Genomic DNA, 22,852 nt, shown 5'->3' with positions numbered 1-22,852 from the left:
CTTAGTAATAGTAACGACACTCACTTCTGCCCCTGACACTCTCGAATTTCTGGCATTCTGCCACTGTCTTCTACAGTGAAGACTGACGCAAAAAAGTTACTCAGTCATTGGCCATTTCTTTGTCTCCCGGTGTCGACCAGTGTCATTTTCCAGCAGTCCGAATCAGAATCAAGTTCATTATCTCTGACATTTGTCGTGAAATTTGTTGTTTTGTGACAACTACACAGAGCAAAGCATAAAAATTACTTCAAGTCACAATAAGAAATAAAGCAAAACAAGAGCTGATAGAAGTTTATATAATGGAGTAGAAATGTCAAATGCTAGTGGGCAGAGTTTAAGATGAAAGAGGGATAAGCACATTGATAAGAAAAGTTTAGAAAATAAAGTACACTGAAACATACAGTGAAATGCACTGTTTGTGTCAACAACCAACACAGTTTGAGGACGTGCTGGGGGCAGCCTGCAAGTGTCACCGTGCTTCCGGCACCAACACAGCATGCCCACAACTCACTAACCCTAACCTGGAGGAGCAAACTTATAAGGAGATAGCAGATATTTGTAGTAAGCACAAGGTTGTGATTGTGGGAGATTTGAATTTTCCACACATAGACCGGGGAACCCATTCTGTAAAAGGGCTGGATGGTTTGGAGTTTGTAAAATGTGTGCAGATAGTTTTTCGCAGCAATACATAGAGCCACCAACTAGAGAAGGGGCAGTGTTGGATCTCCTGTTAGGGAATGAGATAGGTCAGGTGACGGAGGTTTGTGTTGGGGAGCACTTCGGGTCCAGTGATCACAATGCCATTAGTTTCAAAATAATTATAGAGAAGGATAGGACTGGACCCAGAGTTGAGATTTTTGATTGGAGAAAGGCTAACTTTGAGGAGATGCGAAAGGATTTAGAAGGAGTGGATTGGGACAATTTGTTTTATGGGAAGGATGTAATAGAGAAATGGAGGTCATTTAAAGGTGAAAGTTTGAGGGTACAGAATCTTTATGTTCCTGTTAGGTTGAAGGGAAAGGTTAAAAGTTTGAGAGAGCCATGGTTTTCAAGGGATATTGGAAACTTGGTTCGGAAAAAGAGAGATATCTACAATAAATATAGGCAGCTTGGAGTTAATGAGGTGCTCAAGGAATAAAAAGAATATAAAAAGAATCTTAAGAAAGAAATTAGAAAAGCTAAAAGAAGATATAAGGTTGCCTTGGCAAGTAAGGTGAAAATAAATCCCAAGGGTTTCTACAGTTATATTAATAGCAAAAGGATAGTGAGAGATAAAATTGGTCCCTTAGAGAATCAGAGTGGGTGGCTATGTGCGGAGCCAAAAGAGATGGGAGAGATTTTGAACAATTTCTTTTCTGCAGTATTCACTAAAGAAAAGGATATTGAATTGTATAAGGTAAGGGAAACAAGTAGGGTAGTTATGGAAACTATGATGATTAAAGAAGAGGAAGTACTGGCGCTTTTAAGGAATATAAAAGTGGATAAGTCTCCGGGTCCTGACAGGATATTCCCTAGGACCTTGAGGGAAGTTAGTGTGGAAATAGCAGGGGCTCTGACAGAAATATTTCAAATGTCGTTAGAAACGGGGATGGTGCCGGAGGATTGGCGTATTGCTCATGTTGTTCCATTGTTTAAAAAGGGTTCTAAGAGTAAACTTAGCAATTATCAGCCTGTGAGTTTGATGTCAGTGGTGGGTAAATTGATGGAAAGTATTCTTAGAGATGGTATATATAATTATTTGGATAGACAGGGTCTGATTAGGAACAGTCAACATGGATTTGTGCGTGGAAAGTCATGTTTGACAAATCTTATTGAATTTGTTGAAGAGGTTACTAGGAAAGTTGAGGAGGGTAAAGTGGTGGATGTTATCTATATCGACTTCAGTAAGGCCTTTGACAAGGTTCCACATGGAAGGTTAGTCAGGAAGGTTCAATCGTTAGGTATTAATATTGAAGTAGTAAAATGGATTCAGTAGTGGCTGGATGGGAGACGCCAGAGAGTAGTGGTGGATAACTGTTCGTCAGATTGGAGGCCGGTGACTAGTGGTGTGCCTCAGGGGTCTGTACTGGGTCCAATGTTGTTTATCATATATATTAATGATCTGGATGATGGGGTGGTAAATTGGATGAGTAAGTATGCAGATGATACTAAGATAGGTGGCGTTGTGGATGATGAAGTAGGTTTTCAAAGCTTGCAGAGAGATTTAGGCCAGTTAGAAGAGTGGGCTGAAAGATGGCAGATGGAGTTTAATGCTGATAAATGTGAGGTGCTACATTTTAATCAAAATAGGACATACATGGTAAATGGTAGGGCATTGAAGAAATGCAGTAGAACAGAGGGATCTAGGAATAATGGTACAGAGTTCCCTGAAGGTGGAATCTCATGTGGATAGGGTGGTGAAGAAAGTTTTTGGTATGCTGGTCTTTATAAATCAAAGCATTGAGTATAGGAGTTGGGATGTAATGTTGAAATTGTACAAGGCATTGGTAAGGCCAAATTTGGAGTATTGTGTACAGTTCTGGTCACCGACTTATAGGAAAGATGTCAACAAAATTGAGAGAGTACAGAGGAGATTTAATATAAAGTTACCTGGGTTTCATCTCCTAAGTTACAGAGAAAGGTTGAACAAGTTGGGTCTTTATTCTTTGGAGCGTAGAAGGTTGAGAGGGGACTTGATAGAGGTGTTTAAAATTATGAGGGGGATAGATAGAGTTGATGTGGATAGGCTTTTTCCATTGAGAGTAGGGGAGATTCAAACAAGAGGACATGAGTTGAGAGTTAAAGGGCAAAAGTTTAGGGGTAACATGAGGTGGTAGCTGTGTGGAACGAGCTTCCAACAGAACTGGTTGAGGTAGGTTCGATGATGTCATTTAAAGTTAAATTGGATAGCTATATGGACAGGAAGGGAATGGAGGGTTATGGGCTGAGTGCAGGTCGGTGGGACTAGGTGAGAGCAAGAGTTTGGCACGGACTAGAAGGGCCGAGATGGCCTGTTACCGTGCTGTAATGGTTATATGGTTATATGTACGTCTTTGGATTGTGGGAGGAAACTGGAACACCCAGAGGAAATCCACACGGTCACAGGGAGAACAAACTCCTTGCAGACAGTGGCAGGAATTGAACCCTGATTACAAGCACTGTAAAGCATTACGCTAACTGCTAAACTGCCATTCTTTGTTGGTTTGTATGTTCCTGCTACAGGTGAAGCTGAAACAGCTACAGGCTGCGTTGTCAGAGAGGAGAATGACTGTGCAGCATCAACTATTGGAGTCTCCAGGCTGCAGTCTGGATGAACAGCTGCAGGTAACTCACAGCCCTCGCTACACCTCAGACCCTTCCCCAGAGGGAGACTCCACAGGGGCACTAATTGTGCAAGTGTGGGTTGTAGATCTTGGGGTCCATGTCCATTGTTTCCTCAAAGTTGATCTGCAAGTTAATGGGGTTGTTAAGAAGGTGTACAGTATGTTGGCCTTCATTAGGCAAGTTGATAGGGTTGTTAGCGAGGTAATACTGCAGCGCTATAAAACTCTGGTGAGACCACTCTTGGAATACTGTGCTCAGTTCTGACCACCTCATTATAGGAAGGATGTAGAAGCTTTAGAGAGGATGCAGAGGAGATTTACCAGGATGCTGCCTGGATTGGAGCGCATTGGCTTATGAGGATAGGTTGAACGAGCTCGGGTTTTTCTTTGTAGTGAAGGAAGATGTGAGGTGACTTGACAGAGATGTGCAAGATGAAAAGAGCCGCAGATCAAGCGGATAGCCAGAGATATTTTCCAGGGTGGAAATGGCTAATATGAGAGGGCATAATTTTAAGGTGATTGGAAAAAAGTGTAAGTGGGATGTTAGAGGGTTTTTTTTTTAATATACAGAGAATGATAAGTGTGTGGAATACCCTGCTAGGGGTGAGTGGTGGTAGAGGTATTTAAGAAACTAGGTAGGCACATGGATGATAAAAAAATGAGGGCAGTGTGGGATGGACAAGTTAGATTGATCTTTGAGTTAGGTTAAAACTCAGCACATCATGGAAACCAGGCTTCCCTTCATGGACTCCATGGGAGACTGGTGAAGAAGGTTCAGTCACTCAGCATTCAGAAGGAGTTGTAAATTTGATTAGACATTAGCTTTGTGGGAGAAGGTGAGAGTGGTAGTAGACGGTTGCCTCTCTGACTGGAGACCTGTGACTAGTGGAGTGCTGCAGGATTCAGTGCTGGGTCACTTGTTGTTTGTCATCTATGTCAATGATCTGGATGATAATGTGGTTAACTGGATTGGCAGATTTGCAGATGACACCAAGATTGGGGGTGTAGTGGACAGCAAGGAAGGCTATCATGGAGATCTCTGCTCAATCATCTCATCAACTTATCACCTGCAGTAGGGATCCCAACACACTTGACCACTGCTACACGATGATTAGGAATGGCTACCATTCCATGCCTGGATTGCATTTTGGCAAATCTGATCACTTGGCAGTCCTTCTACCTACATACAGGCAGAGGCTAAATAGCTAGGACAACAAAGAGGTGGTCGTGGGAGGCAGGGAAGTGCCTATGGGATTGATTCGAATCGGTGGATTGGACCGTGTTCAAGGACTCTTTGGAGGATCTGAATGAATATACTATACTTGTATGGACTTTATGAAAACAGTCGTAGATGAGTGTGTTCCCACAAAATCATTGAGTCTTCCCCAACCAGAAACCCTGGATGAACATGAGATCTGCAATCTGCTGAGGGCCCCATCAGTGGCATTCAAGTCTGCCGACCAAGTAAAATACAAGAGCTCCGGGTGTGACCTCCAGGAGCACCATCTCACGTGCCAAATGTCAATGCTGGACCAAACTTGAATCACTGAATGATGCTCGACAGCTGTGGCAGGGCTTGAATGCTATTACCTCCTACAACATGAAACCAAGTGACATAGGTGACAATAGTGCTTTGCTTCCAGATGAGCTCACTCTGACCATCAAAACATTGAGGAACCATCGTGAACTCCCACAGACCCCAACAGCCCTGTGGTTTCAGTCTTTGAGGCCGACATGAGAACATCCTTCAGCCGATACTATTTCTTTGGCTCTTCACTCAATCCTGGAGCACCTGGGCAGTGAAGATGTGCACATTGGGATGCTCTTCATTGACTACAGCTCAGCATCCAATACTCCCACCCTTCACCACGGAAAGCATCAGGCTCAAATATGGTATCGAGCCGAGTACTAAAGACCTGTGCTGATCAACTAGCTGGAGTGTTCACCAATATCTTTAACCCCTCTCTTCAGCAACACACATCAAAGTTGCTGGTGAGCGCAGCAGGCCAGGCAGCATCTCTAGGAAGAGGTACAGTTGACGTTTCAGGCCGAAACCTTTCGTCAGGACTAACTGAAGGAAGAGTGAGTAAGAGATTTGAAAGTGGGAGGGGGAGGGGGAGATCCAAAATGATAGGAGAAGACAGGAGGGGGAGGGATGGAGCCAAGAACTGGACAGGTGATAGGCAAAAGGGGATACGAGAGGATCATGGGACAGGAGGCCTAGGGAGAAGGAAAAGGGGGAGGGGGGAAAAAGCCTGGAGGATGGGCAAGGGGTATAGTGAGAGGGGACAGAGGGAGAAAAAGGAGAGAGAGAAAAAGAATGTGTGTATATAAATAAATAATGGATAGGGTACGAGGGGGAGGTGGGACATTAGCAGAAGTTTGAGAAGTCGATGTTCATGCCATCAGGTTGGAGGCTACCCAGACGGAATATAAGGTGTTGTTTCTCCAATCTGAGTGTGGCTTCATCTTTACAGTAGAGGAGGCCGTGGACAGACATATCTGAATGGGAATGGGACGTGGAATTAAAATGTGTGGCCACTGGGAGATCCTACTTTCTCTGGCGGACAGAGCGTAGGTGTTCAGCAAAGCGGTCTCCCGGTCTGTGTCGGGTCTCGCCAATATATAGAAGGCCGCATCGGGAGCACCGGACGCAGTATATCACTCCAGCCGACTCACAGGTGAAGTGTCGCCTCACCTGGAAGGACTGTCTGGGGCCCTGAATGGTGGTGATGGAGGAAGTCTAAGGGCATGTGTAGCACTTGTTCCGCTTACAAGGATAAGTGCCAGGAGGGAGATCGGTGGGGAGGGATGGGGGGGACGAATGGACAAGGGAGTCCATTGGGAATAGAATCAGAATCGGGTTTAATATCACTGACAAATGATATAAAATTTGTTGCCTTACTGCAGCAGTACAATGGAATACATAAAATACTGTAGATTATAAATCTTTTTTCTTTTTAAATCTTTTTATTGAGTAAGTATACAAAAAAGGTAAGCCATATAAACATTAATACAATGTTAAAGTATAATAAAATTCCAAAAGATATCAATACCAAAAAGAAAATACTACAAACAATGTAATTTAAACATAAGAAACCAAGATAACATAATAGTATACTAAATTTTATATATATCAATGGAAAAAAAAGAAAAAAAACCCCCCAAAAAAACCCACCGTGCAGCTAACTAAAAGCAAGGCAAAGCAATGGGCTAACTTGAAACCAAACAGAGTTAAACTTAAAATCATGTCCTCAATCCCGACCTCCATTAAAAACAGTGAAAAAAAAACAAGAAGGGTAAATATTACATTAAATGAAAATATCGAATAAAAGGTCCCCAAATCTGTTCAAATTTAAATGAAGAATCATAAAGGTTACTTCTAATTTTCTCCAAATTCAAACATAAAATCGTCTGAGAAAACCAAAAAAAGGTAGTTGGAGCATTAAGCTCTTTCCAATGTTGTAAAATACATCTTTTCGCCATTAAAGTAAGAAATGCAATCATTCTACGGGCTGAAGGGGAAAGATTACTAGAAATTTTAGGTAGTCCAAAGATAGCAGTAATAGGGTGAGGAGAGATATCTATATTTAATACCTTAGAAATAATATTGAAAATATCTCTCCAAAAAGTTTCCAAAGTAGGGCAAGACCAAAACACATGAGTTAAAGAGGCTATCTGCCCCGAACATCTATCACAGAAAGGATTAATATGCGAGTAAAAACGCGCTAACTTATCTTTGGACATATGTGCTCTATGAACCACTTTAAATTGAATTAGGGAATGTTTAGCACAAATAGAGGAAGTATTAACTAATTGTAAAATCTGCCCCCAATCATCCACAGAAATGGTAAGCCCCAATTCCTGTTCCCAATCTACCCTAATCTTATCAAATGGAGCTTTCCTAAGTTTCATAATAATATTATAAATCATAGCCGATGCACCTTTCTGACATGGATTAAGGTTAATTATCGAATCTAAAATATATGTAGGAGGAGGCATTGGAAAGGAAGAAAGTATAGTACTTAGGAAATTTCTAACTTGTAAATATCTAAAAAAATGTATTCTTGATAAGTTATATTTATTAGATAATTGTTCAAAAGACATAAGGGAACCATCTAAAAATAAATCCAAAAACCGTAAAATACCCTTAGTCTTCCAAGTTTGAAAAGCGCGATCCGTAAAAGAGGGAGGAAAAAATATGTTACCTAAAATAGGAATCGCTAACCCGAATTGATTAAGATCAAAAAATTTTCTGAATTGAAACCAAATGCGCAAAGCATATTTAACTATCGGGTTAGAGACCTGCTTAAGACGTTTCGAATCAAAAGGGAGAGAGGAGCCTAAAATAGAACCAAGTGTATAACCCTGAACAGATTGTAATTCCAATGCTACCCATTTAGGAATAGATAGTATGTCCTGGTCAAGTAACCAAAATTTCATATGTCGAATATTAATAGCCCAATAATAGAATCTAAAGTTAGGTAATGCTAAACCTCCATCTCTCTTAGCTTTCTATAAATGTATTTTACCCAGTCTCGGATTCTTATTCTGCCAAATAAATGAAGAAATTTTAGAGTCAACTCTTTGGGATACTTTTAAAGCCTATATTCGGGGTCAGATTATTTCGTATTCTGTTGCTTTGAGGAAGAAACAGAAGCAGGAGGAGATGGCAATTGTGGACAAGATTAAAGAAATTGATAAGAAATATGTTATGGCTCCTTCTGAGGAGCTATACAAACAAAGAACTGAACTTCAAATGGAACACAGTTTACTACTCTCGTCCTCGATTGTAAACCAATTAAAGAAAACAAGAAGTGACTTTTATGTTCACAGTGACAAAATTGGCAAGCTGCTGGCTAATCAATTGAAATCTAATTATGTTAAATCTCAAATCAATCAGATTTATAACCAAAATGATCGATTGATATTGGATCATGTGGGGATTAATCAAACCTTTTGTGATTTTTATTCTTCTTTATATCAATCAGAGTCTCCTCGAGATTCTAAATATATGAATGATTTTTTAGATAAGTTAGACTTCCCTCAGATTTCACAGGATATGTCTTCTTTATTAGATACTTCCATCACAATGGATGAGATTAAGAATGTTATTTTTTCTATGAATCTGGGGAAAGCTCCTGGCCCTGATGGGTTTACCGTTGAATTTTATAAATGTTTTGCTTCTTTATTGATCCCTTGGCTCGGTAGGGTTTTTGAGGCTTCTTTGAAACTTGGTAAACTTCCTGAATCTTTTAATAGAGCATCAATTTCTCTAATACTAAAGAAGGATAAAGACCCTGCTCAATGTGCATCTTATAGACCAATATCTTTATTAAATGTTGATTCTAAAGTTTTTTCTAAGTTATTAGCAAATAGACTAGAAAAAGTACTTCCTTCTATTATTTCGGAAGACCAAACGGGTTTTATTAAAGGTCGTTACTCTTTTTATAATATTCGTACATTGTTAAATATCGTTTATACTCCCTCACAAAATGTTCCTGAGTGTGTTATTTCTTTAGATGCCGAGAAAGCTTTTGATAGAGTAGAATGGCCTTATTTATTTAAGGTGCTTGAAATGTTTAATTTTAGTTTGAAATTTATATCCTGGATTAAACTGTTATATCACTCCCCTGTAGCCTCGGTTCGTACTAACTCTTTAAACTCACCTTTTTTTCCTCTCTTTCGTGGTACTCGACAAGGCTGTCCTCTTAGTCCCCTATTATTTGATATTGCATTAGAACCTCTTGCAATTGCTATTCGAGAATCTTCAAATATTACTGGGATAACTCGGGGATTAAAGTCCCATAAATTATCACTCTATGCTGATGATTTACTTTTATATATTTCTAATCCTGAGAGATCCATTCCTGCTGTTTTAGAGTTATTAGCACAATTTGGTCTTTTCTCAGGTTATAAATTAAATCTTAGTAAGAGTGAACTTTTTCCGATTAATAAACATCTTCCCCTATATTATAAATTTCCATTTAAATTGATTAATAATTACTTTTCATATCTTGGGATTAAAATTACTTGTAAATACAAAGATTTATTTAAGACTAACTTTTTACCATTAATAGACCATATTACTCAACTTTCATCTAAATGGTTTCCCTTATATTTAACTTTGATTGGTCGTATTAATGCGGTTAAGATGTTTTTTTTGCCAAAATTTTTATATGTGTTTCAGGCATTACCAATTTTCGTTCCAAAATCTTTTTTTGATGTAGATTATAAATCACAACAACAATATATATGACAAAATAATTGGTGCAAAATGAGGGTAAAACAGTGAGACAATGATTATGGACTGTTCCGAAATCTGATGGTGGAGGGGGAGAAGCTGCCTTAAAACAACACTCTCAATACGCTGGAGGAACTCAGCAGGTCGGGCAGCATCCGTGGAAACGATCGTCCGACGTTTCAGGCCGGAACCCTTCGTCAGGACTCTTCGTCAGGTTCTGGCCCGAAAGGTCGACCAATCTTTTCCACGGATGCTGCCCGACCTGCTGAGTTCCTTCAGCGTGTTGTGAGTGTTGCTTTGACTGCAGCATCTGCAGATTATTTTGTGTTTATGAGCTGCTTTAAACTGCCGAGTATTCTTCCTGCTGAGGGCTGGGCGTCATGTCTGCAGGGCCACTGGTAATCACGGTTACTTCCCTGAGAGCCGTGTGGGCCGGGTGTATCAATGTGTTGCCCACTCCCTGCATTCAGAATGACTTGGAGCCAGTGAGTGGTGGACGATTCACTCAATGCCAACTGTACCCGGCCAGCCACGTGACAGGCCAGACACAGGAGATGCTCGAATTGGGTTTCAGACAAAATTCTGTCTGCTTGAGTTGTGTGTCTGAATCTCATAGCTACAGTGATGGGGGTGGGGAGCATAAGAATTTTTCAATATCAATGTTGTAGTAGAGAGAATTTGATTATTATAGTGAATGGAGAAGTTGCAACTCTGAGAAATAACGAGATCTCACCCTGTACCCCTCTCTCTCCCCCCTTACTCCCCTCTCCCCCCTCCCTGTACGCCCCCTCTCTCTCCGCCCCTTCTCTCCTGTCTCCCCTCTCTACCCCTCCACCCCCTCTCTCCCTGCATTCCATTTCTCCCTGCCCCCTCCTCCCCCTCTCTCCATGCCCGTCTCCCCACCCCCTCCTCCCCCTCGCTCTTTCTCTAACCCCCTTTCTCCGACCTACCCTCCTCCTTCCCCACTGACGCCCATCTCTCCGCCCTGTCGCAGGTGGTGGAGGGGCTGGCGGCTGAGCTGCTCCGGTTAGAAGGGAGTCTGCTGGAGCTGCGGGGCACGATGGATCGGTGGAATGCAGGTCCCTGCTGGGAGCAGGAGGTCAACGTGCTGGAGGTACAGACGCTAGTGACGGGATAACCCTGCCCCTTCCTCAACCACCCCCACCCCCGCACTGTGTCTCCATCTCATTCCGACTCCCAGTCCCATCCCGACCCCACTCCCAATCCCATTCCCTATAGCCTGGGCAGAAGGAGCATTGACAATCACCCACACCAACACTAGACTCAGAAGCCCCCTCCCCAACATCACCACCTCGCACTCCCCATCCGATTCTTCCCGTTTCTCTCTCCATCCACCCCACACTCTCTGCCCTCCCCCTTTCTCCTCTTCCCCTCTCCCCGTCTCCCTAAACCAGGTAACGTGGTCTGGTGAAACTCCAGAACGTGACCCATGACCTATGACCTCCCAGTCCTGGTCTCTGACCTGCCATTGCTCTGCCCTGAAGGAGGCACTGGAGGACAGCTGGACATGGGTGGGCGAGCAGAGGAGGGAGATTCAGCACTGCCTGCTGCTGGGACGTCAGCACCAAGGGCTCCTGCAAGGTCTTGCCTCCCTACTGGAGAGCGAGCAGGTGACTGCTAGCCCAGATGAACCTCTTCTGTTCCGGAGCATCAGTGAACTACAGACCCACCTGCAGCGATACAAGGTACCTCCCTCGAGTCACTACTGTCATCCTGGCCGTGTCTCCATTATACATTGGAGAGGAGGGGTGATGGGGAGAGGGGGAGGGGATTGGAGGGGTGATGGAGAGAGAGGGAGGGGATTGGAGGGGTGATGGGGAGAGGGGGAGGAGATTGGAGGGGTGATGGAGAGAGAGGGAGGGGATTGGAGGGGTGATGGGGAGAGGGGGAGGGGTGGGGTGATGGAGAGAGGGGAGGGGGAGAGGGTGAAGGATGATGGGGAGAGGGGGAGGGGATTGGAGGGGTGATGGAGAGTGGGGGGAGGGGAGGGGTGGAGGGGATTGGAGGGGTGATGGAGAGAGAGGGAGGGGATTGGAGGGGTGATGGAGAGAGAGGGAGGGGATTGGAGGGGTGATGGAGAGTGGGGGGAGGGGAGGGGTTATGGAGAGAGGGGAGAGGGGGAGAGGATGAAGGATGATGGGGAGAGGGGGAGGGGATTGGAGGGGTGATGGAGAGAGGAGGAGGGGATTGGAGTGGTGACGGAGAGAGGGGGAGGGGAGGGGTGATGGAGAGAGGGAGAGGGGGAGGGGAGAGGGGGAGAGGGTGAAGGATGATGGGGAGAGGGGGAGGGGATTGGAGGGGTGATGGAGAGGGGGGAGGGGATTGGAGGGGTGATGGAGAGGGGGAGGGGTGGAGGGGATTGGAGGGGTGATGGAGTGGGGGGAGGGAAGGGGTGGAGGGGATTGGAGGGGTGATGGAGAGAGGGGGAGGGGAGGGGTGATGGGGAGAGGGGGAGGGGATTGGAGGGGTGATGGAGAGAGGGGGAGGGGAGGGGTGATGGGGAGAGGGGGAGGGGATTGGAGGGGTGATGGGGAGAGGGGGACGTTATGTCCTGATAGAGGTGGTGGGCTTGGCAGGTTTGGTCTGACGAGTTTGTTGAATTATTGCATAGTGGCCTGTAGATGGTATAGACTTTGTGAACACCTTCACTTTATAAGACCATAAGACACAGAAGGAGAATCTGCCACAGAAGTCAGGATTTCCGCGGCCAACCATTTTGATTCAACTTTTCTTTCCTATTCCCTCATGTCGGTCCATGACCTCCTCTACTGCCATGACGAGGTCACACTCAGGTTGGAGGAGCAACACCTCATACTCTGTCTGGGTAACCTCCAACCTGATGGCATGAACATTGTTTTCCAGTAATTCCTCCCCTTCTCTTTTTTTACATTCCCCATGCAGGTTCTGCCTTTGTCCTGTTTCTTCTCTTTACCTACTCATCACCTGCTTCTGTCTCCCCTCTTCCTCCCCTTTCTCCCACGGTCCACTGTCCTCTCCTAGCAGATTCCTTCTTCGTCAGACCTCAACCTCTTCCATCTATCACCTCCCAGCTTCTCACTTCATCCTCCCCCACCCCCCCCAACTTACCCACCAGCTGTCTCACCTATCACCTGAGAGCGTGTACTCCACCCCTCCCCGCACCTTCTTATTCTGGCTTCTTCCCCCTTCCTTTCCAGTGTGGATGAAGGGTCTTGGCCGGAAATGTGGACCTTTCTGTCAATGCTGCCTGACCTGCTAAGTCCCTCCAGCATCTTGTGTGTGTTGTTTGAGGTTATGTAGCACCTGTATGAGTCGTTGGTGAGGCTGCACATGGTCTACTGCGGTCAGTTTTGGACACCTGTTATAAGGAAGTTAAAATTTAGCCTGAAAGAATGCAGAGAAGAATCATGGGGAAATGGGAATCAGAATCAGGTTCATTATCACTGGCACACCGTGACTTGAAATTTGTTTACAGTGCATGTCACAAACTGTATGTTACAAAATACATAAATCATGAAAAAGATGAATAATGAGGTGGTGTTCGTGGTTCACGGACTGTTCAGAAATCTGGGGGAGGAGAAGCTGTTCCTGGCATTGAGTGTGCCAGGATTCGAGGGCTCAGTTATAGAGAAAGACATGCAAAATGATGGAGGAGCTCAGCAGGTCAGGCAGCATCTATGGAGGGGAACAAACAGTTAATGTTTCAGGCCGTGCCCTTCTTCATGACACTGAGTTATAGTGTAACACACACAATTTGCTGGAGGAACTTGGCAGGTCAGGCAGCATCTATGGAAAGAAACAAACATTTGATGTTTCAGGCCGAGACTCTTCTTCAAGACTGAAAAGGAAGGGGGAGGACACCAGAATAAAAAGGTGGGGGGGGGGTGGCTGGAAGGAGGGTAGACAGAAGATGATAGGTGGAGCCAGGTGGGTAGGACAGGTAAAGGGCTGGAAAAGAAGGAATCTGACAGGAGAGGAGAGTGGACCATAGGAGAAGGGAAAGGAGGAGGGGACCTGGGGGATGAGATAGGCAGGTGAGAAGAGGTAAGAGGCCAGAGTGAGGTACGGAAGAAGAGGGAAGGAAGAGGGAAAAAAAATTTTACCAGAAGGAGAAATTGATATTCGCGACATCAGGTTGGAGGCTACGCGAATGGAATATAGGATGTTGCTCCTCCACCCCAAGGGAGGCCTCATCTAGGAACAAGAGGAGGCCCTGGACCAGCATGTCAGAACAGGAATGGGAATCGGAACTAAAATATTTGGCCACCGGGAAGTCCCGGAGGTGTTTGATGAAGCAGTCCCACAATTTACGATGGGACTCGCCAATGTAGAGGAGGCCACATCAGTAGCGTCGGACACAGCAGATTTGCATGTGCAGTGTTGCCTCACCTGGAAGTACAACTTGGGGCTCTGCTGGAGGTGAGGGAGGAGGTTAATAGATAGGTGTAGCACTTGGGTCGCTTGCAGGATTAAGTGCCAGGAGAGAGATTAGTGGGGATAGGCAAATGGATAGGGGAATCATGGAGGGAGTGATCCCAGTGGAAAGCAGGGAGTGGGAGGGGTAAGGATATGTTCAGTGGTAGGATCCCTGTGGAGATGATGGACATTGCGGAGGATGGCGAGTTAGATGCAGAGGCTGATGGAGTGGTAGGAATTTGGGTAGGTTGGGTCTTCATTCTTTGGAGCCTGGGAAACTGAGGTGTATACATCCAGTAGGGGCATAATAGGGTGAATGCACAGAGTTTTCTTCTCTCAGGAAGTGGAAATCAAGAACTGGAGAGCACAGGTTTAAGATGAGAGGGGAGAGATTTGATAGGCACCTGAAGGACAACTACTCACACAGAGACACGCAGGGTGTCATAGTCATAGAGCAGAACAGCACAGAAGCAGATCCTTTGGCCCATCTAGTCCATGCCAAGCTCTTATTTTGCCTAGTCCCATTGACCTTCACCTGGACCATACTTCTCCATACCCCTCCCATCCATGTACCTATACAAACTTCTCTTAAATGTTGCAATCAAATCTGCAAACACCACTTCCTCTGGCAGCTCGTTCTATGCTCTCACCACCCTCTCAGTGAAGAAGTTCTCCCTCATATTCCCTTTAAATATTTCACCTTTCACCCTTAACCCATGACCCTTAGTTCTAGTCTCACCCAACCTCAGAGGAAAAAGCCTGCTTGCATTTACCATATCCGTATCCCTCATAATTTTGTATATCTCTATCAGATCTCCCCTCATTCTCCTACACTCCAGAGAATGAAGTCCTATTCTATTCAACCTTTCCCTATAATTCAGGTCCTCAAGTCCTGGCAACATCTTTGTAAATTTTCTCTGTGCTCTTCTAGTTGGAATGAGTTGGGTCAGTTGAGTTCTGGGGTAAGGTCGGTGGCATGTGGCTGCATGGTCTGAAGGTCGGGGGCACTGTGAGCTTCTACTGCCCTCCCGCGATAACCCCTCTCTCCCTCCTGCAGCTCTTTTTCCAGAGGCTGGAGGGTCACGTGAGTGCTGCCGAGCAGTTTTCCATGGCGGTTCCAGAGCGGGTGATTGCCAGGCACAAGGAGAGGTGGATGGAACTGGTGAACAGGCACGTGGAGATACAGTCGCAGGCCCTCAGGTGGGGGGTGCACATGGAGACCGCACTCCAGGTGAGGACCTGTCCCACCACAACACACAGGCACGACGCAGCCTTCCACATGGCTTGCACCCAGGCACGCAGCACACGGTGTGGGAGGGTCGTACTGTAGGAGAGGGCGGTGCTTCTGTGGGAGGGTCAGTACCGTGGTGGTGGTGGGGGGTGCGGTACTGAGGGAAGGTCGGTTCTGTGGGAGGGTCGGGACCGTGGGAGAGTCTGTTCCATGGGAGGGTCGGTACCGTGGGGGGTGTCAGTTCTGTGGGAGGGTCAGTACCGAGGTTGGTACTGTGGGACGGTTGGCAGAATGGTAGTGTAACTGTTAGCATAAAGCTCTATAACGCCAGTGATTGGTGTTCAATTCCCACCACTGTCTGTAAGGAGTTTGTATGCTCTCCAATTACCGTGTGGGTGTCCTCCCACATTCCAAAGATGTACAGTATAGGTTAGGGTTTGAAAGTTGTGTGTATACTACGTTGCTGTGGGGAGCACGGTGTCTCTTGTGGGCTGCCCTCAGCACATCATCAGACTGTGTTGGTTGTTGACACAAACTGTGTTATTATGCTACTATATTAACACCATACACTATGACGTATGGCTAAACTACCGTGACTACAGTTGTGCTGGGTGGTCCACAACTGTCTGCCACACTTGTTTATAATATGGCCATTCAGCCCATCGAGTCCCTGCTCGCTTACAGAGTAATCCCATTTTCCTGCTAGGTTTTCCCATAGCATTCCATCAGCAGCGGCAAGATCTTACCACTCATCTTAAACATGAGATTCTGCAGCTGTCAGAAATCTTGAGCAACTCACACAAAAGGTGCAATGTCAACCATTTATTCCCCTTTATAGATGTTGCTTGACCTGCTCAACATCTCCAGAACTTCGTGTGCGCGTTACCGCTCATCCACAGACAAGGCACGATCTGAACTAAGATGCCAGTTTTAATGTAGAGGGAAGCTGGGGCACCTGGAGGAGATGGATGCAGGAAGGCAGATGCACACAGCTGGAGCTCTGAGGCAGCCCTCTGCCAGGTGACCACATACGCCATAATGTAACATTCAGGAACTGACTGGTTGAAGGGAAATGCCTGTTCCTGGACCTGGTGGTGTGGGACTTAAGGCTTCTGTACCTCCTGCCCGATGGCGGCTGTGCAAAGATGGTGTGGCCTGAATGGTGGGGATCTTTGAGGGATGTTTCCCCCTCAAGGCAGCTTTCTCCTAATGTGGGCCAATGGTATTGGTGCAGATGGACACAAAGGTCGGCATGGATGAGATGGGCTGAAAGGCCTGTTTCTGTGCTGTATTACTCCATGACTTGTGCTGGATTAAGGTTTAAAAAAAGATTACCTTTGTTTGTCATATGTACATCAAAGCATGAGTGAAATGTGTTGTTTGCATCAATGACTGATATAGTCCGAGGATGTTCTGGGGCCAACCTATAAACGTGCATGCCACAACCCTAACCCTAACCTGTACGTCTTTGGAATTTGGGAGGAAACCGGAGCACCTGGAGGAAACCCATGTGGTCATGGGGAGAACATCCAAACTCCTTACACGGCAGTGGGGATTGAACCCCAGACAGTGGTCACTGACACTAATAAGCGATTGTGGTAAAAGCTACGTTACTGTGGCCATCACAGTTTTTGGAGTTGGTGCTGCAGTGAAGCGTGTGGCTGGACTCACTTTGCCAGCTTACTGGCCATGTGCCAATTTCTCCCCTCTGATCGGAAGGTCTGGGCTGAGCTGGAGGCCGAGCAGGAGGCTCTGACAGAGGAGGTAGAGACATTGAGCTCCCGGCTACCGTCCGTCGGGCTGGTGGAGGAGACGAAGGAGCACGTGGCTGAAGTCATCGGCACCCTTCAGGTCAGTCGCATTGATGGGGCTGCATAGGAGACTGTTGTGGGAAAGACCTAGTTAAACTGGAGACCGTGCAGAGAAGATTGACCAAGGGCCTGAGTTATAGGCAGAGGTTGGCCAGGCTGGGTTTTAATTCCTTGGAGCCTAGGAGAACGAGGGGGGACCTTTTAGAGGTGTAAAAAATTTGACGGCTCTGGATGAGGTGAATTTCATTGAAACCTAACGAATATTGAAAAGTCCAATAGAATGGATGTGGAGAGAATGTTTCCTGTCATGGGGGAGTCTAGGACCAGAGGGCACAGCTTCAAAAATAGAAGGATGTTCCTTTAGAAAAGAGATGAGGAGGAATTTCTTTAGCCACAGGACAGCGAATCTGTGAAATTCATTGCCACGAGCAGCCAAGTCATTGGGTATATTTAAAAAGGAGGTTGATAGTTTCTTGATTATTAAAGGTGTAATAGGCAATGGGGAGGAGGCAGGAGTAAGGGTTTGAGACGGAGGATAAATCAGCCATGATTGAATGGCAGAGCAGACCAATTCTGTGCTTCTGTCTTATGGTCTTAAACTTAGTGATGTTTTGGGACCAGAGTGCTGCTGGAGGAAAAGCGTCTGGGGGCTAAGGACCCAGCGCATGTCGTAAGACAGCTCTATGGATGGGGATCACAGGGGCAAAGGGTGAGGATGGAGGAGGTGCTGAGGAACTGGAGTTGGTGGAGAGCCCTGAGCTGAAGTGGTTGCTGGGAAGACCAGTATTTATTGCAACTTTCTAACTGCCCCTTGAGAAGATGAGGGAGAGCCACCTCTGAACCACCACACTCCTCATAGATACAGGCGTTGGGAAGGGTTTTGCAGGGTGTAGACTCAATAAGGAGGAGGGACCAAGGATATACTTCCCAGGACAGGGTGGTGTGTGACTGGGAGGGGTACCAGGGGTTCCCCTATTGTCCTTTTCCTTGGTTGAGGGAGGATGTGGGAAAGGTTGTGGGTTTGGAAGATGTCTGGGGAAGGAGTGAACCAGTGGGGACTTGTTCATCCAGAGCTTGGTAGGAGGCTCCCTCTTCCCTCCCCCTTGCTCTCCCTCTTCCCCTCCCCCTCACCCCCAGCTTGCCCTCCATCAATGCCGTGCTCTCTGTGACCCTGCAGCATATCCGGGAGAGTCTTGCGGACAGCTGGCCGAGGATGGAGGAGGCACTGAGGAGCGGGAGGACCCTACTGGAGGTGGTGGACAACCCTGAGCTAGAGGCCCATCTCCGTGCCCTGGAGGATGCTTGGCTCTCCCTGAGGAACCGACTCCACCAGGAGTTACTCCGCATGGAGACGTTACTGGAGCAGTGGAACTGGTCAGTGTGAATGAAGGATCTTGGCCCAAAGCATTCACTCTTTAATCCTCTCCATAGGTGCTGCTTGACCTGCTGAGTTCCTCCAGCTTTTTGTATGTGTTGCTCAAAATTTCCAACGTCTGCAGAATCTCCTGTATCAGTGCGAACCCTCCCCGTCCACAGCACCGGCGTTAGGAAAGACCTGGTGCAAGCCCATTGTCCTAATGGGCAACAGTTCTGTCCATCTCCCACACAGCAAGTATCCACGTGGCATTCAGCCGGTGACCAAACACTCTGCAGTGAAGATGTTGTGCTTGGAGTTGGAAGACTGGGTGGAGGGAGGAAAGGAGTCCATTCTCCTCTCCTGTCAGATTTCTCCCCCTCCCACTACCCTCTTTTTCCATTCCATGTTCTGGTTCCCCTTCTTTTCTCACCTCGCTCTGGTACCCCTCCTCCTTCCTTTTCCCCATGGTCCGCTCTCCTCTCCTATCGGATTACTTCCCCTCCCAGTGTCAGAAGTTGTGGAGGACGAGAGAAATTCTATCCCTGGTAGGGTGGCAGGAAGATGGGGTAAGAGCAGACTTATGTGAAATGGATCCATTTCACCTACCACCCCACCAGTCTCCGCGTCCAGTACATAATTCTCTGAAAGTTCCGCCACCTCCAACAGGATCCCACCACTAAGTACATCTTTCCCTCTACCCAACTTTCTGCTTTCCGCAGGGATTGCTCCCTACGCGACTCCCTTGTCCATTTGTCCCTCCCCAATGATCTCCCTCCTGGCACTTATCCTTGTAAGCGGAACAAGTGCCACACCTGCCCCTACACCTCCTCCCTCACTACCATCCAGGGCCCTAAACAGTCCTTCCAGGTGAGGTGACACTTCACCTGTGAGTCTGTTGGGGTCACTTACTGTGTTCGGTGCTCCCGGTGTGGCCTCCTCTATAGCGGTGAGACCCACTTCGCCGAGCATCTACGCTCTGTCTGCCAGAACAAACAGGATCTCCTAGTGGCCACCCATTATAATTCCACTTCCCATTCCCATTCCGATATGTCCATCCATGGTCTCTTCCACTGTCATGATGAGGCCACACTTGGGTTGGAGGGACAACACCTTATATTCTGTTTGGGTAGCCTCCAACCTAATTGCATGAACGTTAATTTCTCAAACTTCTGGTAATGCTCCCCGAATCCCTCCCCCTTTCACCATTTCCCATCCCCGATTCCCTCTCTCACCTTATCTCAGCCCATCGCCTCCCTCTGGTTCTCCTTCCCCCTTTTTCTTTCTTGCATGGCCTTCTCTCTCTTTCACCAATCAACTCCTCAGCTCTTTACTTCATTCCTCCCCTCCAGGTTTCACCGATCACCTGGTGGTTCGCTCTCCCCTTCCCCCACCTTTTAAATCTACTTCCTCGGCTTTTTTTTCTCCAGTCCTGCCGAAGGGTTTCGGCTGGAAACGTCGACTGCGCTCTTTTCCATAGATGCTGCCTGGCCTGCCGAGTTCCTCCAGCATTTTGTGTGTCTTGCTTGGATTTCCAGCATCTGCAGATTTTTTTTCTTGTTTCTCTCTCCTATCAGATGCCGCCTTCTTCAACCCCCGTACCTCTTCCACCTATCACCACCCCCCCAAAGCTTCTTATTTCACCTCTCCCTCCATCCACCCATCTCCCCCTCACCTATCCCCTGCCAGTTTGTATTTCTTCCCCCTCCCTCACCTTTTTATTCTGGATTCTTCCCATTTTCTTTCCATTCCTGCCAAAGGGCCTCAGCCTGAAACCTTGACTGTTTATTCCCTTGCATAGACCCGCTGCCTACCTCCAGCATTTTGAATCAGTGGTTGGGAGGAATGGGGCTTCTTTTTCTGTTCTTCGGAGTATTGTGGACCTGCTACGCAGGTTCTGGAAGATGTGGAACACTTGTGGGCTGTTCCGAGCAGATCCTTGGGTTGTGTACTGCAAGCAACACATTTCACTGTACGTTTTAATGTACACGTGATAAATGAATCTGTAACTTGTGTGTGGTCCAGATGTTGCTCTCTGCTCCCCATCAGGGGCGCGAGTCACTAACGTGAACTCCAGGCTGTAGATGGGGCCAGCAATGAAGAGAGTGATCAGGAAATGCTGTGTCCCTGACAATTGACCAGCGCTGTGGGAACCTGAGGGAAGAGGCTCATCCTGTGGAGGAGGGGGAATGGCTGGGAGGGAGATAGTGAACGGAAAATGCTGGAAAATGATTGAAGTTTCTTGATGATGTCCAGGTGACGTCTGGTCTGGGAGCCCCCTGTCAGGGACAGTAGAGTCCCTGTTCATTCCTCGCCCCCCTCCCTCCGTCTCTCTCACCATCCCCCCGTCTCTCTCACCGTCCCCCCCCGTCTCTCTCACCGTCCCCCCCGTCTCTTTCACCGTCCCCCCATCTCTCTCGCCCCCCGTTTCTCTCTCTCGCCCCCCCGTCTCTCTCTCTGCCTCCCTGTCTCTCTCTCTCGCTTCCTCTCGCTCCCCCTCTCTGTCTCTCTCACTTCCTCTCGCTCCCCCCTCTGTCTCTCCCGCCCCCCGTCTCTCTCGCTCCCCGTCTCTCTCGCTCCCCCTCTCTGTCTGTCTCTCTTGCTCCCCCTCTCTGTCTGTCTCTCTCGCCCCCTCTCTGTCTCACACTCCCCCTCTCTGTCTCACACTCCCCCTCTCTGTCTCACGCTCCCCCTCTCTGTCTCTCTCGCTCCCCCCCTCTGTCTCTCTCACCCCCTCTCTGACTTTCCCACTCTGTCTCTCCATCCCCCCCCCCCATCTCTCCGTCCCCCCTCTGTTTCTCTCGCTTCTTCCACTACGATGTCCATAATGGCTTCCCTTGAAATTCCCAGGTTTCAGAGAGAATCCGGTGGCTTTGAGGAGTGGCTGGATCAGGCTGGGAACCAGGTGATGTACTGGAAGCAGGAGTCGCTGAGTGTCCCCTTGAATGTGGAGAGCAGAAGGAATCAGCTCAAACTCTTCCTGGTAAGTACTGGTCATGCTTGGGTCCGGGCTCCCGCATTAATCCCATCACCTCTCCGAGGGCAGCCCCACGGTATTCCCAAGTTAGAGTCTGGAATCAGGCAGTGAATTCCAATCTAGCCAAACCATCTCAAGTGAGGTACAGCACTAAACAGGCCCTTCATTCCACGGAGTTCGTACTGACCACCAGCCACATGCTATCATCATCCTTCCCACATAGCCCTTCATTTTTCTTTCAATTTATGTGTTTCTTAAATGTCCCTAATGTATCTGCGTTTGCCACCACCCCTGACAGGGTGTTCTACATACACACTATACTCTGTGTGTATTTAAAAAAAAAACACAACAACAACAACAGCAAAAAAACCTACCTCTGATATCCCCTTTATATCCTCAGTGCCGAAGAAGAGCAGGGTGGCATGCCTGAATGACTATCGACCTGTGGCTCTGACATCAATTGCTATGAAGTGCTTCGAGCGATTGGTTTTGGCACACATCAACCACAGCCTACCGGTCAACCTCGACACTTTGCAATTCACCTACCAGAGCAACAGGTCAATGGCAGATGCCATCTCTCTGGCCCTACATTCCTCCTTAGAACACCTGGAGAATAAAGACGCATATGTAAGGCTCCTTTTCATTGACTACAGCTCTGCCTTTAATACCATCATTCCAAATAATCTGATTCCTAAGCTCCGGAACCTGGGCCTTAGCACTCAGATCTGCAGCTGGATCTTAAACTTCCTCACAGACAGGACCCAGGCTGTAAAAATAGGGGACAAGCTCTCCTCTACAATCACTCTGAGCACTGGTGCCCCACAAGGCTGTGTACTCAGCCCCCTGCTGTACTCACTGTACACCCATGATTGTGTAGCCAAGTTTCCATCGAACTCAATATATAAGTTTGCTGATGACACCACAATTGCCGGCCGTATCTCGGGTAATGATGAGTTTGAGTACAGAGAGGAAATTAAAAACCTGGTGGCATGGTGCAAAGACAATAACCTACCCCTCAACATCAGCAAGACGAAGGAATTGGTTGTTGATTTCAGAAGGAGTAGCGGACCGCACGACCCTATTTACATCGGTGGTGCGCAAGTGGAACAGGACAAAAGCTTTAAGTTCCTCGGGGTCAATATCACAAATGACTTGACTTGGTCCAACCAAGCAGAGTCCATTGCCAAGAAAGCCCACCAGCGCCTTTACTTCCTGAGAAAGTGAAAGAAATTTGGCCTGTCCCCTAAAACCCTCACTAATTTTTATAGATGCACTGTAGAATGCATTCTTCTAGGGTGCATCACAACCTGGTATGGAAGTTGTCCTGTCCAAGACCGGAAGAAGCTGCAGAAGATCGTGAACACAGCCCAGCACATCACACAAACCAATCTTCCGTCCTTGGACTCACTTCACACCTCACGCTGTCGGAGCAGTGCTGCCAGGATAATCAAGGGCACGGTCCACCCAGTCAACACACTTTTCGTCCCTCTTCCCTCCGGGAGAAGGCTCAGGAGCTT

At 47.2% G+C, this 22,852-nt stretch overlaps 1 protein-coding gene across 5 annotated transcripts in view; it reads left to right on the top strand.

Annotated features, from left to right (window-relative positions):
- Positions 1-22,852, top strand: part of LOC134345253 (nesprin-2-like) — a 276,033-nt gene that overhangs the window by 147,480 nt on the left and 105,701 nt on the right. For all 5 annotated transcript variants that reach the window (XM_063045672.1, XM_063045636.1, XM_063045664.1 and 2 more), the window contains 7 exons: positions 3,202-3,303; positions 10,541-10,660; positions 11,052-11,252; positions 15,020-15,193; positions 16,913-17,044; positions 18,182-18,378; positions 21,209-21,341. In XM_063045672.1, the coding sequence (XP_062901742.1) occupies positions 3,202-3,303; positions 10,541-10,660; positions 11,052-11,252; positions 15,020-15,193; positions 16,913-17,044; positions 18,182-18,378; positions 21,209-21,341 (1,059 nt within the window). The remainder of the gene's footprint in view (positions 1-3,201; positions 3,304-10,540; positions 10,661-11,051; positions 11,253-15,019; positions 15,194-16,912; positions 17,045-18,181; positions 18,379-21,208; positions 21,342-22,852) is intronic.

The sequence above is a fragment of the Mobula hypostoma genome, chromosome 1 (assembly GCF_963921235.1).
Source record: "Mobula hypostoma chromosome 1, sMobHyp1.1, whole genome shotgun sequence".
NCBI classification, from domain to species: domain Eukaryota; kingdom Metazoa; phylum Chordata; class Chondrichthyes; order Myliobatiformes; family Myliobatidae; genus Mobula; species Mobula hypostoma.
The sequence above is the reverse complement of the archived record's forward strand: the minus strand, read 5'-3'. Positions and strand labels throughout refer to the sequence as shown.